At 43.4% G+C, this 16,946-nt stretch overlaps 1 protein-coding gene across 1 annotated transcript; it reads right to left on the reverse strand.

Annotated features, from left to right (window-relative positions):
• Nucleotides 1–302: 302 nt before the first annotated feature.
• On the reverse strand, nucleotides 303–12,119 carry CLEC5A (C-type lectin domain containing 5A). Its single transcript, XM_052639197.1, has 6 exons — nucleotides 12,041–12,119; nucleotides 10,983–11,042; nucleotides 8,589–8,648; nucleotides 8,141–8,277; nucleotides 1,731–1,837; nucleotides 303–417 (listed from the first exon to the last, which is right to left on the reverse strand). The coding sequence occupies exons 1-6, from the start codon at nucleotides 12,117–12,119 to the stop codon at nucleotides 303–305; spliced, it is 558 nt and encodes a 185-aa protein (XP_052495157.1).
• Between the last annotated feature and the right edge of the window lie 4,827 nt (nucleotides 12,120–16,946).

Below are 16,946 nucleotides of genomic sequence, written 5' to 3' on the forward strand. Positions count from 1 at the left end.
TTGATCAGTTGACCCGTGTAGATCCAAACCCACGGGTGTGTCTCTCACAGGAAATAGGGTCTTGGGGGGCTGCTGATTCAGAATGAGGAGTTTGCCTCAGCTGTGTGTCTGCAAGTATATTTGTGGAGGGCCTGGTGCTTTGGCACTGAGGAGCTATTAGCGGGTTCTCCAGTGACCTGTGGAAGACAGATGTAGGAATTTGATGTTTTGTATCTCCCAGATCAGTCCCAATTGCCAATATGATCATTTGCTATCTCTGCTGTATATTTGTTGTTCTTGTCAGAGGCCAACAGAGAACTTCATCATTGGGCCTTCTTCTCACAGATCCAGCGGTAGGTAATGTTACATGAAGCAGCATCATATGTCTTTGTTAGGCCTATGGTCACGCAGTGGAAATTCTGAATCGGATTGGTAATGCTAGTTGAGAAAAGAAAGCATGGTTAAGGCCCGTCTTTTCAGCCTGCATTTTCCTGGTTCTGGTACCCCCTCAGCATCCCCACGGAGAAGGAAATGGCAACCCACTCCAGTATTCTTGCCTGGAGAGTCCCAGGGACAGAGGAGCCTGGTGGGCTTCCATCTATGGGGTTGCACAGAGTCAGACACAACTGAAGCGACTTAGCAGCAGCAGCAGCAACAACCCCAAATCCAGCTCAAAAACTGATGCTTTCCTGTCAGCTCTCCTGTGAGCTTTTATGGACTCGTTGTCTTGGATTAACTGACTCTGTTTGGTTAGAAACACCTCATGGGTTGTTTGTCCTCTTTTCTCCCAGACATAATGTTTCAGTGCTGGAGGTCCTGTGTTTTCAACAGGAGGCCCAAGAGGAGAAGGTGGAAGGAGATTTCTCTTCCTTTCCTGGACACCAGCTGGCTTTATGAAAAACCTGGTTGGTCTTTTCATACCTCTTTTAACTGTCTTTCAGTCCGACAGGAAATAGTCTGGTTTCATGGGACGGTCATAAGTTTTGCAGCCAAGTGGATGCAGGGTCGAACTGCAGCTCTACCACACCCTGGCTTTGTGATATTCAACACATTTCTAAGTCTCTCATCCTCAATTCAGCTGTCTGTTAAGGGGGAATCAATAAAGGCTTTTCCTAATAGCATCATTGCGAATACTACAAGGAATGATGTGTAAAGTGCTTAGCAAGGGCCTGAATGAATGTTCACTTACTCCTCTCTGTGAGCAGCTGGTTATAGTTTGGGGAACTGACTTGCTTTCTATCTGACTCACTGTTTTCATAGGTCCACTGGGAAGTCATGTTCCCCACCATGGCTATGGCCATGGAATAGTACATAGGACATAGATCTTGGGAGCTAAAGTTTAATAGCTTTAAGGCATAGACAACTTGTTTATAATAACCTTTCTTTAGATAGAGAAGCCACATCTGGGGAACTTGTAAGAACTTAGTTAAAAAAATGTGATCTCAGGGTTAAAAGATACTTATGAGATGTATTAAACATGATATGTATGTGGATTTGTTTGGATCTTGATTTGAACAAAATAATTTGTTGAATGAACAGTCCTCTCTACTCAGAAATATTTGATATTTTCCATAATAAAAAATTTACCCCCAAAATGTGTCTCTGGGAATAAGTGGGTTGGAATAAAGGAGAGGAAGAGAACATGCAGCTAAGTCTCAGCCTTTGTGCTGTCCGAGGATAAACCCACTGAGTCTTGGATCTAGTCTCTAGAGGCAGCTAAGATCCCAGAAAAATGTGAGATGTCCACGTACATGTTGTTAAACTCAGCGTTGTTGATCCAGCGCCACTTTTTGTCTACAGGCTGGTATAATAAGCCAATAAAATACTTCTCAGCACCAGTTATGTCCTGGAGAAATTTCTAGAAATTAAAAAGAGATAAAACAATCAGCAAAAAGTTATTTTCTGTTGCTTCCTTCATGCCAATGGGCTCATGATTATATCTGATTCTGGGAACAAGTAAAGGACTCCAGGGCTGGCTATTCCTGGCACTGCCCACCAGCCCTAGAGAAGTGATTCTCATTTTACCCAGAGCATCAAAATCATGCGGTGGTCTTGTTAAAACATAGATTGCTGGGCTCAGGTTTAAGGGTCTGGTGTAAGGGACCAAGAATTTGCATGATGAAAGTGAAGGTGGACAGTGAAAAAGTTGGCCTAAAGCTCAACATTAAGAAAACAAAGATCATGGCATCTGGTCCCATCACTTCATGGGAAATAGATGGGGAAACAGTGAAAACAGTGTCAGACTTTATTTGTGAGGGCTCCAAAATCACTGCAGATGGTGACTGCAGCCGTGAAATTAAAAGATGCTTACTCCTTGGAAGAAAAGTTATGACCAACCTAGATAGCATATTGAAAAGCAGAGACATTACTTTGCCGACTAAGGTCCATCTAGTCAAGGCTATGGTTTCTCCTGTGGTCAAGTATGGGTGTGAGAGTTGGACTGTGAAGAAGGCTGAGCGCCAAAGAATTGATGCTTTTGAAGTGTGGTGTTGGAGAAGACTCTTGAGAGTCCCTTGGACTGCAAGGAGATCCAACCAGTCCATTCTGAAGGAGATCAGCCCTGGGATTTCTTTGGAAGGAATGATGCTAAAGCTGAAACTCCAGTACTCTGGCCACTCATGCGAAGAGTTGACTCATTGGTAAAGACTCTGATGCTGGAAGGGATTGGGGGCAGGAGGAGAAGGGGACGACAGAGGATGAGATGGCTGGATGGCATCACTGACTCGATGGATGTGAGTCTGAGTGAACTCCGGGAGTTGGTGATGGACAGGGAGGCCTGGCGTGATGCGATTCATGGGGTCGCAAAGAGTCGGACACGACTGAGCGACTGAACTGAACTGAACAAATTCCAAGGTGATGCTGATGCACTGAAAATGAAGGAGGAGGAGACTATACCATCTAAAAAAGGGTAATTTAAAATACAACTTTCTTTGATCTACTCTGCATAAGAATGTTTTCATTGCCAGAAGTTTTACATTCCAAATAAGATTGGATCATCTTGGAGAAGGAAATGGCAACCCACTCCAGTATTCTTGCCTGGAGAATCCTGTGGACAGAGAAGCCTGGTGGCCTGCCATCTATGGGGTCGCAGCGAGTCAGACATGACTGAAGCGACTTAGCAGCAGCAATAGCAAAACTGGATTAAGAAAATTCCTTGAATACTTGGCAAGCAAAAACAGGGAGATTTGAAAGTGTGTTGCCAAAGCTGATAATGCCACAAGAAATAATCAGTTGCCAACAAAATTCTGTCTAGTCAAGGCTATGGTTTTTCCAGTAGTCATGTATGGATGTGAGAGTTGGACTATAAAGAAAGCTGAGTGCTGAAGAATTGATGCTTTTGAACTGTGGTGTTGGAGAAGACTTTTGAGAGTCCCTTAGACTGCAAGGAGATCCAACAAGTCCATCCTAAAGGAGATCAGTCCTGGGTGTTCATTGGAAGGACTGACACTGAAGCTGAAACTCCAATACTTTGGCCACCTGATGCGAAGAACTGACTCATTGGAGAAGACCCTGATGCTGGGAAAGATTGAGGGCAGGAAGAGAAGGGGATGACAGAGGATGAGATGGTTGGATGGCATCAATGACTCAAAAGACATGAGTTTGGGTAAACTCCGGGAGTTGGTGATGGACAGGGAGGCCTGGCATGCTGCGGTTCATGAGGTCACAAAAAGTCAGGCACGACTAAGCGACTGAACTGAACTGAACTGATTGAGTGCCTGCTAAAATGACAGTGACCTTAGACATCTTACTTCCTGCATTAAATTAATGGGTCACAAATCACTGTGGCCAGGAACCTGGGAGTCCCCTGGACTCTCCTGTATTCTTCACATTCCTCCCATTATCAGTGGCTATCCAAGCCCACTTAAGTATTCTCTCCATCCCCATGATTACTGCCTTTATTGCTCCTTTCCTAACATTTTTCTTCCCTGAAATAATTATTTTTAAAGCTTGATTACCAGATTTACTCATTAAGTAAACTTTTTTTGAGTATCTGTTGTGTGCCAGGCATTGTATTAGGTTGGAGATACAGAAATAAATTTGCTTCTTTTAAAAAAATTTATGATCTAAAATGGGTTGGCAAGATATGGGCAGTGGGTCAAATTCAGACTGGAGCAAATTTTTATAAACAAGGTTTTAATGGAACAAGCCATGGCAATTTGTTGCAGATTGTGTATAGCTGCTTTTGAACTATGATGGCACTATTAAGTAGTTGTGACAGAGGACATATGACCTGAAAAGTGTAAAATATACACCATCTATGTTTTAAAAAAATGTTTGCTGACCCATGGTCTAAAACAAGGGTTCTTAACCCTTCTATCTCTTGCTGGAAGCAGGGATGGTTTCTACACGGATCTATAAAACCGCTGGAATTTTATTAAAAATATTGTGCTTATGTAATGTTTCTGGAAAGAGAGGAATAGATTTCATCACCATTTCTAAAACCTCAGTTATCCCAACATGTTGAAAATCTGCGGATCTAATAAGAGAAGATAGTGGCTGTACTAGTTTGCATTCCCACCAACAGTGTAGGAGGGTTCCCTTTTCTCCACACCCTCTCCAGCATTTATTGCTTGCAGATTTTTGGATCGCAGACATTCTGACTGGTGTGAAGTGGTACCTCATTGTGGTTTTGATTTGCATTTCTCTAATAATGAGTGATGTTGAGCATCTTTTCATGTGTTTGTTAGCCATCCGTATGTCTTCTTTGGAGAAATGTCTATTTAGTTTTCTTTGGCCCATTTTTTGATTGGGTCATTTATTTTTCTGGAATTGAGCTGCATAAGTTGCTTGTATATTTTTGAGATTAGTTGTTTGTCAGTTGCTTCATTTGCTATTATTTTCTCCCATTCAGAAGGCTGTCTTTTCACCTTGCTTATATTTTCCTTTGTTGTGCAGAAGCTTTTAATTAGCCGATTATACAGAGTGAAGTAAGCCAGAAAGAAAAACACCAATACAGTATACTAACACATATATATGGAATTTAGAAAGATGGCAATGACGACCCTGTATGCAAGACAGCAAAAAAGACACAGATGTGTATAACGGACTTTTGGACTCAGAGGGAGAGGGAGAGGGAGAGGGTGGGATGATTTGGGAGAATGGCATTCTAACATGTATACTATCATGTAAGAATTGAATCGCCAGTCTGTCTGACGCAGAATACAGCATGCTTGGGGCTGGTGCATGGGAATGACCCACAGAGATGTTATGGGGAGGGAGGTGGGAAGGGGGTTCATGTTTGGGAATGCATGTAAGAATTAAAGATTTTAAAATTAAAAAAAATAAAAAACTAAAAAAAAAAAAAAAAAGAGAGAAGATAGACGAGTTGACCAGCCATAGTAGGGCATCCCAGGTATAGTGCTTTTAGGAAATATGTATTAGATATGGACCAGGAGGGCTTCCCCCATGGCTCAGAGGTAAAGAATCCACCTTCAATGCAGGAGCCACAGGAGATGCGGGTTGGATCCTTGGGTCAGGAAGATCCCCTGGAGGAGGGCATGGCAATCCATTCTGGTATTCTTGCCTGGAGAGTCCCATGGACAGAGGGGCCTGGTGGGCTACAGTCCATGGGGTCTCATAGAGTCAGATGTGACTGAAGCAACTTAGCATGCATGCATGCCCAGGGAGAAAGGAGGAAGTGAATAATTATACCTGGATTTCGGAGTCTATATCATAAAGACTGTAGATGAGGTAATATGTGAGATGGGTTTGGGGAGATAGTTACTGCAAGGCAAGTGCTAGGAGCGGGGTGTGTGTGTCGGGGGGTGGGGTGGTCAGGGTTGGACTTCCTGGAACAGGAAGCATTAGATCACAGGCCGACTGCAGTGTGCGTGCGTGCTCAGTCACTTCAGTTGTGTCCGACTTTTTGTGACCGACCCCATGGACCGTAGCCCGTCAGGCTCCTCTGTCCATTGGATTCTCCAGGCAAGAATACTGGAGTAGGTTTCCATTTCCTCCTTCAGGGGATCTTCCCAACCCAGGGATGCAGCCCGCTCCTCTTCATTTCCTGCATTGGCAGGCGAGTTCTTTACCACTAGCGCCACAGGCTGGAGCATCTGTGGAACTACAAGATGCTGAATTCGGTTGGTGCAGAAATAGGAGGGAGGTGGGTTCAGAGACAGGATTGGAGAGAAGGCAGAGGCTGGACCATACAAGGCTTACCTGTCATGTTAGGGAAACTGGACTTTAACTCACTTGGTTCTGGAAAATGGCACAGATAGTTTAGAGCCCTAGAGCAATTAGTAAGTCAGATCTGTGGAGGAGAGGTAAGAAGTGGCAAAACTAGGGGCAAGGAGAGAAATTAGAAGAATCCCAAAGAAATCCAGGGGAGAGCTGAATGATTTGCTGTGGAGATAGCAGGGAAAGAACTTGGTTAGCAGCTAATTTAGGAGGAAAGTGAAAAGGCAAAGTCCCAGAAAACTGTCGGTGTTCCATTTCAGTTGACATGATGACTCACCAGTATTTGGGGTACAAGAGGAGGAGCAGTTGGAGTAAAATACATTTGATTTCATTTCAAGCATGGTATGTTTGTGGTGGTTTTGAGACATCAAAGTGGAATGTGATACGCTTCCTGGTCTAGGGAAGGGAACTGAAGATATGGATATGAGAGTCATTAGCAAGCCATTGGTGTGATGAGCTTTTTCTGGGCTTAGCATAAGTGTAATTGGCAGAGAATGCCAAGGATGGCTTTTGAGATGCATCAACTCTTAAGGGTTTAGTAAAGGAACAGAGGTTATGGACTTCCTTTCTCATTGTCCTCTTTTCTTCTTTCCTTTTTCTCTTTTCTGCACTCTGTCTTGCTCTTGGTTTTCCACTTTAAGGCACTTTTCTCTTCCCACTTGAGTCCTTAGCCCTAGAGGAGCTGTATCATCACCATCCCTGCTCACTGTTGGGCACCTACTACTGAGATTCACAGAGATGCTCTCATAAACTCTTCAGCACCAGGGACTTTTTAGAGGAAGTGGGAAGGGAAGAGAGGAAAGAAGCTAGAATGCTGTGGCAGCACAATGTCTGCTGCTGCTGAGTCGCTTCAGTCGTGTCTGACTTTGTGCGACGCCGTAGACAGCAGCCCACCAGGCTCCCCTGTCCCTGGGGTTCTCCAGGCAGGAACACTGGAGTGGGGTGCCATTTCCTTTTCCAATGCAGTGCTCAGCAAATACTTAGGGTTTGAAAGAGAGGCAACTGTAAATAAAATTATGGCCTAAAATTTAGTTGCTCAGTTGTGTCCGACTCTTTGCAACCCCCTGGGCTGTAGCTCACCAGGCTCCTCTGTCCATGGGGATTCTCCAAGCAAGAATACTGGAGCGGGTTGCCATTTCCTCCTCCAGGGGATCTTCCCAACCCAGGGACTGAACCCGCAGCTCTTGTCTGTCTCCTGTATCAGTAGGCAGATTCTTTACCACTAGCAAGCACCACCTGGGAAGACCTAAAATTGATTAGAGTGTGGGTTTTGGACTTAGAGAGATCTCAATTCAATTCCATGTGCTATCATTTATTGGGTATATGACCTTGATCAAATTATTTTCCTGTGCCCAAATTTTTTATATTTAAATTTTATTCCATTTATTTAAGCACAAAAATTCACTTCTTAAAATCTAATTTTTATTGGAGTATAGGTGGTTTCCTAGTTTTCCCATATATAAAATATGAAGAACTATAACTCCTCAGAATTGTTATTATGATAAAAAGAGATAATAAAGCTTTTTTTAATATAGTGTAAGCTATTTTTACTCTCATAATTGCACACTGCAACCCCAGTTCTATGACTTGATTCTTTGTTTTGCATATTACTTTGTTATTTTAAAACTTCCTTACTTATTAGGCTGATTGGGATCAAACATTAACAGCTCACCTCTGTGAAGAATTCCATAGTTTTAAAAGCTTTATACACATCAGCTCATTTAGTCATTCCCTGTGTTTTAAATGTCCTGGCCCCTCCCCAACACACTGCTCATGGGAGAGACCATAGAGTGCGGATTTCATTAGCTCAGATGGGTCCGAGGAACACACCCCACTGCTATTGAGAAGAGCCTCCCACCCCGTGTCCATCCCACCCCCACCCATCCCCTGCTCCACAAATCAAATTGCCCCACCAACTCGACTCCACCCACTGAGGCCGGGGAAGGGGATGCTGCTTTTCTCTACCATTCCATGGGCTCACCAGTTTCTCTGGCGTGTTGACAATGGCCAACGTGGATCCTTTTTCTTTGCAAAAGTTCATGCTCTTGTTCCAAGACAATTCCGATTTGGACAAGAAAAAACATCTTCCTTGATGAAAATCCCACCCCTTGGGGCAGACTACAGAAATCCAAGAAAAGACAGGATGAGATTAGTGAGATTTTGGATGTGCACCTTGGGAGTGAATCATAAGACAGTAGGATGTGGGTTTCTGTATAATTATTATGCCAATACAATTCTCTTCAATCCAGGAAGAATTTCATCCACTTTAGCCCCAGTTTCCCTGTCTGTAACATGAAGAGAATGATGATAAGGTCATTATGGCCCCATTGAGTCAAGCAGTTTCATAAGAAAGGAGACAATGGGAAAATTCTCTAAGAATTCACTAACTAAGAACCTGGAGGTGGAGAGGGTAAAAGCATGCACAGTACCTGTTCCGTAGCTCTCAGTTGGAGTGAAGCTGACAGTGCCATTCCCCAAAATCTGTGGAACTGAAATGAAAAGAAAACCTGAAGATAGCTGGATGATGGATGTGATGCACAAATGTCACAGCAGATGTCCAGAATGGACAGTGGAATTAACAAGGAACTCTTTGCCTCTCTGTGTTGGAATTTTTCAGATTTTTTTCCTTTGGAACGCCCATCCAACTACTACTATGATTTGACCTGCCTCGGGTCCTATTTTATGTCTCCTTTTTGGTGTCTCATATATACCTTTGACGGGCTTCCCAGGTGCCTCTAGTGGTAAAGAACCCGCCTGATAATGCAGGAGACATAAAAGATGCGAGTTCGATCCCTGGATTTGGAAGGTGCTCTGGAGGAGGGCACGGCAAGCCACTCTAGTATTCTTGCCTAGAGAATCCCGATGGACAGAGGAGCCTGTGGGCTACAATCCATAGCGTTGCAAAGAGTTGGGCACGACTGAAATGACTTGGCACACACTCATATATACTTTTGACAGTGTGAAATGCCAAGAAAAAGAGCATGAGAAAGGAAGAGGAATAGATGCATTTAGTACCAGAAAGGAAACCTCCCTGTTCTTTCTCATCTATACCTTTTACAGTGTTTTCCCCAAAGAGCTGTTTGGAGGGATTCTCTCCAGGCTCCACAGAGCACCTTTGCTACTCTTCCCACTGCTGGTGCTTTAAACCCTATGTGAAAACCCGTAGTCCTGATGGGCAGCTCTTGACTCTCTCTCATCAGCAATTATCAGCTCTAAGGACTGTGCTAACTGGAACAAGATTCAGAATTAGAAGATGTTGGCAGGCAAGGAGGCAGATGGACATTCTAGAGGTTTCTCTTTTGTTTTTTGGCTATGCCACATGGCATGTGGGATCTTATTTCCTTGACCAGGGGTTGAATCCATGCCCCCACCCCCCACAGCAGAAGCACAGAGTCTTAACCACTGGACTGTCAGGGGAGTCCCCAGAGATTTCCTGTGGGCAGAAGAGTCTATTCATCTCTTTAAACATAAAAGGAGAATCAGTAGGCCTCCAAGAGGCCTCATTATTTTTGGGGAACACTGGCTGTTGGAGTGAGTAGTTACAGTGGCTCCAGAGGTCGATCAGACTTTTCCTCAATGGACCGGTTGTTTGTCCATGGTGGTTGAAGACCAGTTTAGTTTACCCAGATGCCAGTTAGCTACTTACAATCATATATAAAACATGCAACTTAGCATTCACTTTTTATTTCAGTCCCCTGCTCAAAGGCTCTTTGTAATATAGCATAACCTGGTTTTCATTAGAAACGACTTGGGGATTATAACTGAACAGAACTGTATACATATTTCATGAGCGTTTCCTCCTTTTGGCTCACTGTACTCACTGGGTGCTTCGGGTGCTACAAAAATGAAGAAAAAAAATCATCTTTCTGATAAAGATGTGGTTAGTAATAGGTTTGTCTTAAGAGCAAGTAAGAAGGAGATCCTTGGAAAAGCTTCAGAAGGAGGTGGGGTTCATAAGGAGAGCCATGCCTGACATGTCTTTATCCCCCATAGCTTCTGGCATTGGACTTTGTGCTTTATCGATGATAGCTGACTAATTTCTCCTGTTTTCAGTCTCCTTCTGTGTTTGGTCTATCATACTGCTTGGCACCAAAAAAAAGGTGTTGAATATAATTTTTGATGATTTTTGTGGGGCATGGGTTTCTTTAAACAATTCTTTAAATGACAGGGTTTATAAAGTACTTTCACATCACATTACACTCAGTTCAGTTCAGTTCAGTCGTCAGTCGTGTCCGACTCTTTGCGACCCCATGAATCGCAGCATGCCAGGCCTCCCTGTCCATCTAGTTATATACAAATCATCCTCATTCCCAAGAGGAAAACAGAATCTGAAATTTCACCAAGTCTAGTCTTGGTTTCTCATCTCTAAAAGAAAATTAATTGGAAGATCTTTGTTTTTCTGGGTGTGCTGCATTTATTTTACTTTTCCAGCTTTATTGAGATATCACTGACACATAACATTGTGTAAGTTTAAATATACAACATGATGATCTCATACATGTACTTATTGCAGAATTATCAACACAATAAGGTTGGTTAACTCCTCCATCACCTCGCATAATCATCTTTTTTTGTGTGTCGGGAGAACATTTAGCATCTATTCTTCTAGCAACTTCCTTGCATACAATACACTGTTAGTACTTACAGTCACTATGTTGTACATAGGAGTTTTGGAACTCATTCATCTTATAACAATTATCAGCTCCTTATGAACTCATTCTACAGAAGAATGTCTAGGGGAAGGAGGCTTTGAGAAAGGTCTCTAAGACTTAAGCACAGAAGAACCTGGAGAGGGGAGAGGAGGTTATTTTCATGTACATTACCTGTTCCAGAGCTCTCTGTGGGAATGAAGATGATATTATTTTCGCCAAAAATCTGTGGGACTGCAAAGAAAATCAGCTGTTGACTCAGCCTCAAAGGTGGCTGTGCAGTGAGTGTTACAGACAGACGTTACTGTAGGGCTGGTGGGACATAGCGCCTGTCAGTGGGACAGGTTGAGCTCGCTGGCTCGGGTCAGCCAAGGTGGGCATGTGCTTCCTGTGGGCATATTCACTCATTCTCATCCTGCTGTCTTATGTGGTAGAAACTGCACCTTGAGATTGGGCCATATGGTCGATACCTCTTACCCAACTGTTGCCTCCAAATCACATTTCCTTCCTCATTTATCTTCCCCACAGGCTTCTGAGGCTGGAGAAGATTTTACTTGCTGCAACTGTGGTAAAATCTTTTGATATGAGGCCTCTTTTTCTGAACATTTGGATGAATTAGTCTCTGTGTACATAAAGGAAAATATCTTGCCCAGTAAAACCCCATTAACCCTTAATGTAGCTCCAGGTGGCACTAGTGGTAAAGGACCTACCTGCTAATGCAAGAGACTTAAAAGACTGGGTTTGATTCCTGGGTTGGGAAGATCCCTGGAGGAGGGCATTGGAGAGGCAACCCACTCCAATATTCTTGCTGGAGAATCCCCATGGACAGAGGAGCCTGGTGGGTCACAGTCCATGGGGTTGCAAAGACTCAGACACAACTGAAGTGACTTAGCACGTCCCACAGCTTATCATTGGGTTGGACTGGAGTTGTATTTTCAAATTAGCAACTATAACAAGCACTGCAGAGTACTTCAGCTCAGATTACCCAATGAATACTCCAGTGGCAAAAATTTTGTGTGGAAGTCTAATCATCAGACACAGCTCTGTTTTGTATCTCCAAGGTAGACCAAGGTACCCTGCTCACTGTGTGTGTCTGGGAATGAGAAGGGCCATCAACTGCCCTCAGCTGGAAAGTCTTGAGCATTTAACATTTATATTCAACCCTGCATCCTAAGGGAAGAGTCAAGAACAGTATAATCTGAGTTGCGGTAAGAGGTTGATCACATACTCACAATAAAGCAGAAATAAGGTCATTCCAACAATCTTAAGCACCACTACTGTAAGCCCAGAGATTATCATATGCCAGTTCATGATGCAGGAGGTGAGGCCGCCTGTGGGCATGAGAGCAGAGTATCACCATCAGAATCTGGGACAAGGCTTCTTTCCAGCGGGGGATGTGCCGGACTCTCAGAGCACCCCTTAGGGGCTGGGAAGCCAGGCATGACATTGATAGGTGCAAGGAGGAGACCCAGCACCCAGCACCCAGAAGACAGGGAGGAGCTTGTGCTCCTTGGGAACCTCTGAACTGGGTGTGCTGCCTCTCCTCTGCCATCCCTAGCTCTCAGCCTCAATCCTGTTCCCATCTGTGGCTCTTAAACTCTGTCTGATGAATAAATCCTCTCCTGGACTTTGAGAACCCTTAACCTTGAAATGATCCTTGCTCCCCGGGCCTTTCATCTGTAGTCTTGGCCATATGGTCAAAGCTCTCAGAAGTCACTGTCTTCAGAAAACTATGCCAGGAGTCCGACAGACGGGACAAGTGTCCCTGAGGTCCTTGGCTTGGGAGCAGAGCCAACAATCTGTATAGAGAGGACACGCAGAGACTCACCTGATGTCCCCCTGGAAGGCTGGTCTGGTCTGCAGGTGGGGATCTTTCCCAGTGCCCTTGTGCTTGGTGTGGCGGGTGGAGGCCCTTCCAGTGAGAACAGGCTCCTTGTGTGTGGGCAGTGTCCTTCCTTCCTTACGTAGTCTCTGTCTCACCAGCATCCCTGAGCAAACACTTCTTCCTGTTCAGTGTTCTTGGCCAAGGAGTGGGAGGGGCTAGGAGGGGAAGGGAGTAGCCTCTGGAAGAGGAAGGTCCCCGCCAAAGGGGTTCTCATAGAGGGGAATGATTGCAGGATTATTTAGGAAATGGAATATCTTAATACCGACTTGTTCTGTGTGTCTGAATCTCCTTGAAATAGAGTGGAAAGAAAATGTAGTAAAATGTTAACAGATACGAGTCTGGGTGAAGAGTGTCTGTGAATTATTTATTTGGACTTTCCTTACAACATGTCTGCAAATCTGAAATTGTCAAAATAAAAAATTTTAAGAAAAGAAGTTCATCTGAAGTCACTACGTTTAATAAGGAGGTCTTCATATGTCCCATTGGTTCCATAACTGCAACCTGGCTCTCTGCTCAGTCCCCTTTATCGTGGACTCCTCCTCTCTGGTCCCACCCAACAGCCCATCTCCCTAGCCTCATGCCTCGAGAAGGCGATGACTATTCAGTATTTCACTAGCATGGTGCTCTGCTGGATACAGGGGGTCTGGTGAGGGTGAATAATACCAAAGTCTTACTATCAAGGATATATTACATCTGAAGGTTTCCTTTTATCATACTTTTCCTACTGTAAAGGCTATGTGTACTCATTGGTGCTTCCCTGATGGCTCAGATGGTAAGGAATCTGCCTGCAGTGCAGGAGACCTGGGCTCGATCCCTGGGTTAGGAATATCCCCTGGAGAAGGGAATGGCAACCCACTCCAGTATTCTTACCTGGAGAATTCCATGGACAGAGGGGCCTAGTGGGCTACAGTGCATGGGATCATAAAGAGTCGGACACGACTGAGTGATGAACACACACTAATTACAAAAAGTGGTTAGAGGAGCTTTCCTGGTGGTCCAGTGGCTAAGACCCTGTGCTCCCAATGCACATGGCCCGGGTTCGATCCCTGGTCAGGGAGCTGGATTCTGCACGCCACAATTAAAGAACCCACCTGCTCCAATGAAGATCAAAGAACCTGCTTGTCCCAACTAAGACCCTGTGCAGCCAAATAAATAAACAAATATTTTAAAAAGTGGTTAGAAAATACTGGCAATGAAAGTTGAGAAAATAATGTTTATAAAATTTTACATTTAGCAATAGTTGTTGTTAACATCTCTGGGTGTGTATACTTTATAGATGAGCAGATAGATAAGAAGATAGATATATCAATATATAGATACTGGGTTGTTTAGAAAACTGGGATCATACTGTATGTATTATTTGTAATCTAGGCACTATAGGTTAAACTCACACTGTATTACATGTATCCCTTCAAGTCAAAATATAGATTTTTGATGATATATTATTATTGCACATACACTTATATGATTTATTCAACAACTGGACCACTGTAATTCTTCTAGTAAAATGTATCTTCTGACTAGTTTCACTTTTCACTGAGATGTTCCACAGACAACCCAGTGTGGACATACCCTCGAGTGTATTTTTTACCATCCTCTGCTAAAACGAGGCTTCCCTTATGGCTCAGCGGTAAAGAATCCACCCACAATGTGGAAGACCTGGGTTCGAGCCCTGGGCTGGGAAGATCCTCTGGAGAAGGAAAAGGCTACCCACTCCAGTATTCTGGTCTGGAGAATTCCCTGGACTGTATAGTCCATGGAGTCACAAACAGTCGGACACGACTGAGCGACTGTCACTCACTGCTAAAACATGTTCATTCTCTTAAGTTCTTTATCTCTGGATGGGAAGACCATCTATTCAGTTGCCCATAGCTTTAAATTAGGGTATTATCCTTGGTTTCTCTCTCTCTCCTCCTTCCGATCCAATCAAACTCTAAGTCATGGTGATTCTCTTTCCTTGGAGCTTCTCAACCTGCCTTCTCCTCCACTTCCTCAATGCTGCCTTGTCCCCAGTCTCCACCTGCTCACTCCTTGATCTTCTCAGCAATGTCTAAAGAAACCTCTGTGCCATCATCTTGCTTTAGCAATTCCCCACTCTTCAGCAATAATGATCTTTCTAAAATGCAGACTTGACCCTATCATTCCTGTGATGAAATATTTTAGTTACTTTCCATTGCTCTTAGGATAATCTGAAGAGTTGGAGCCTGGAGGTGAGGGGTGGCTCTTGAATCAGCAGAAGGGAGGATTTGGAGCCTGTGGAGAGACGGTCAGGTTCTAGAACAGAGATCCCAGGGAGATGTTCACATTTGGCTTTCACGTTGTGTAGAGGCTCAGTGAATAAATTAGAAGTTCTGCTGCTGAGGACACTTATCCAACTGGGTAGGGAGGACATGACTTCATTTCTATCAAGCTGTCACAGCATCAGCCAGAAGAAACTGTGTTCAGTGATCAGACTTTCTGCTCAGGTTGTCTGTAGCCTGGCAAAACAGAACCAGAGAAAATAAAATACTTCCCCTTAACTCTTTGGAAGAAAAGTTATGACCAACCTAGATAGCATATTCAAAAGCAGAGACATTACTTTGCCAACTAAGGTCCGTCCAGTCAAGGCTATGGTTTTTCCAGTAGTCATGTATGGATGTGAGAGTTGGGCTGTGAAGAAGGATGAGCACTGAAGAATTGATGCTTTTGAACTGTGGTGTTGGAGAAGACTCTTGAGAGTCCCTTGGACTGTGAGGAGATCCAACCAGTCCATTCTGAAGGAGATCAGCCCTCGGTGTTCTTTGAAAGGAATGATGCTAAAGCTGAAACTCCAGTACTTTGGCCACCTCATGCAAAGAGTTGACTCATTGGAAAAGACTCTGATGCTGGGAGGGATTGGGGGCAGGAGGAGAAAGGGATGACAGAGGATGAGATGGCTGGATGGCATCACTGACTCGATGGACGCGACTCTGAGTGAACTCCGGGAGTTGGTGATGGACAGGGAGGCCTGGAGTGCTGCAATTCATGGGGTTGCAAAGAGTCAGACATGACTGAGCGACTGAACTGAACTGATCTTCCTTCATCAGATCTTATGCTATTTAACACTTCCAATGTTTATCTAGATCCATTACATATTTGAATGTTGGGGAAAGCTCCCTAACCTCCTACTTCAAAGTTTAATATGTAGGAAAAAAAATCAATGGATGTGTGAGAATATAATAACTCAAAATAAGGTGAGCATTATGAAAAAAAAGATCCAGTGACTGTCTGTGAAATAAAGTCGTTATTGTTGTTGCTGTTCAGTCACTAAGTCGTGTCCAACTCTGTGACCCCATGGACAGAAGCACGCCAGGCTTCCCTGTCCTCCACTGTCTCCCACAGTTGGCTCAAGTTTATGTCCATTGAGTCGATGATAAGACATAGGAAATGTTGGAAAACGTCTCACTTATGTTTTCATTCAGAGTTTAGAGAACACTGAAAAGAATATCACCTAATATAATGAAATTAATAAACAAATGCCAAAAGAAGTAAATGTGATTAGAGGGGAAAGAAAGAGAGGTGTGTTGTCAGATCTAGCAGATCAGGTACATATGTTGTGGTTTGCAAAAGAGAAAACATGAAAGCTGAATAAACAGCAGCAATAATCAAAGAAATTGTGGGAGAAAATATAATCAAAAAAGCTGAAAGTTAGGCAAAATCCGTGAAAATAGATTCAAACCTGCATAATTCTGGTGATTTCTTTAAATTAAAAAAATAAAAAAAGATAACATGTATTCTAGAGGCTTCTAGATAGGACAACCTAATAAAGAAGTAAAATACTATTTTTCATATTTTTGTTCAAAAATTCTAGGTCCCAGAAGATGATAAATCAATATTTAAGGTTCTGAACATTGTGATTTAGGAACTAACAATATGTCAAGTGCAATACAGAATTTAACTTATGATTACTCCTGAGTTCCTCCCAGCCCCCACTCTCTCCATACCAGGAGCTCTCAGAGAATTTCTGTGGTCCCCAGACATGGGCATAATCAATAGGAAGCTTAGTAGGATGGAAGTGTCTACCCTTCTGTATAGTTTGGAAATTCAGCAGCTTTCAGAACTCTGCAGTACTATATGCACCAGTGTATACTAGTCCAGCATTGCATTCATTTTTTTTTTAATTAATTTTTACTGGAGTAGAGTTGTTTTACCATGTTGTGTTAATTTCTACTGTACAGCAAAGTGAACCAGCCATACATACAAGTATATCCCCTACTGAGCATTACAACAACATT

This window comes from Budorcas taxicolor, chromosome 4 (genome assembly GCF_023091745.1).
Source record: "Budorcas taxicolor isolate Tak-1 chromosome 4, Takin1.1, whole genome shotgun sequence".
Lineage (NCBI taxonomy): Eukaryota > Metazoa > Chordata > Mammalia > Artiodactyla > Bovidae > Budorcas > Budorcas taxicolor.

What these genes read in the sequence shown, in the direction of transcription:
- CLEC5A (XM_052639197.1), bottom strand. Translation starts at nt 12,119, where the DNA reads ATGAACTGGCATATGATAATCTCTGGGCTTACAGTAGTGGTGCTTAAG. An exon ending in TCAACACGCCAGAGAAACTG is followed by an intron (nt 1,838 to 8,140) that starts GTGAGCCCATGG and finishes TTTAATTTCTAG; the next exon opens with AAATTTCTCCAGGACATAAC. An exon ending in AACGCTGAGTTTAACAACAT is followed by an intron (nt 418 to 1,730) that starts GTACGTGGACAT and finishes TTTCTCAACTAG; the next exon opens with CATTACCAATCCGATTCAGA.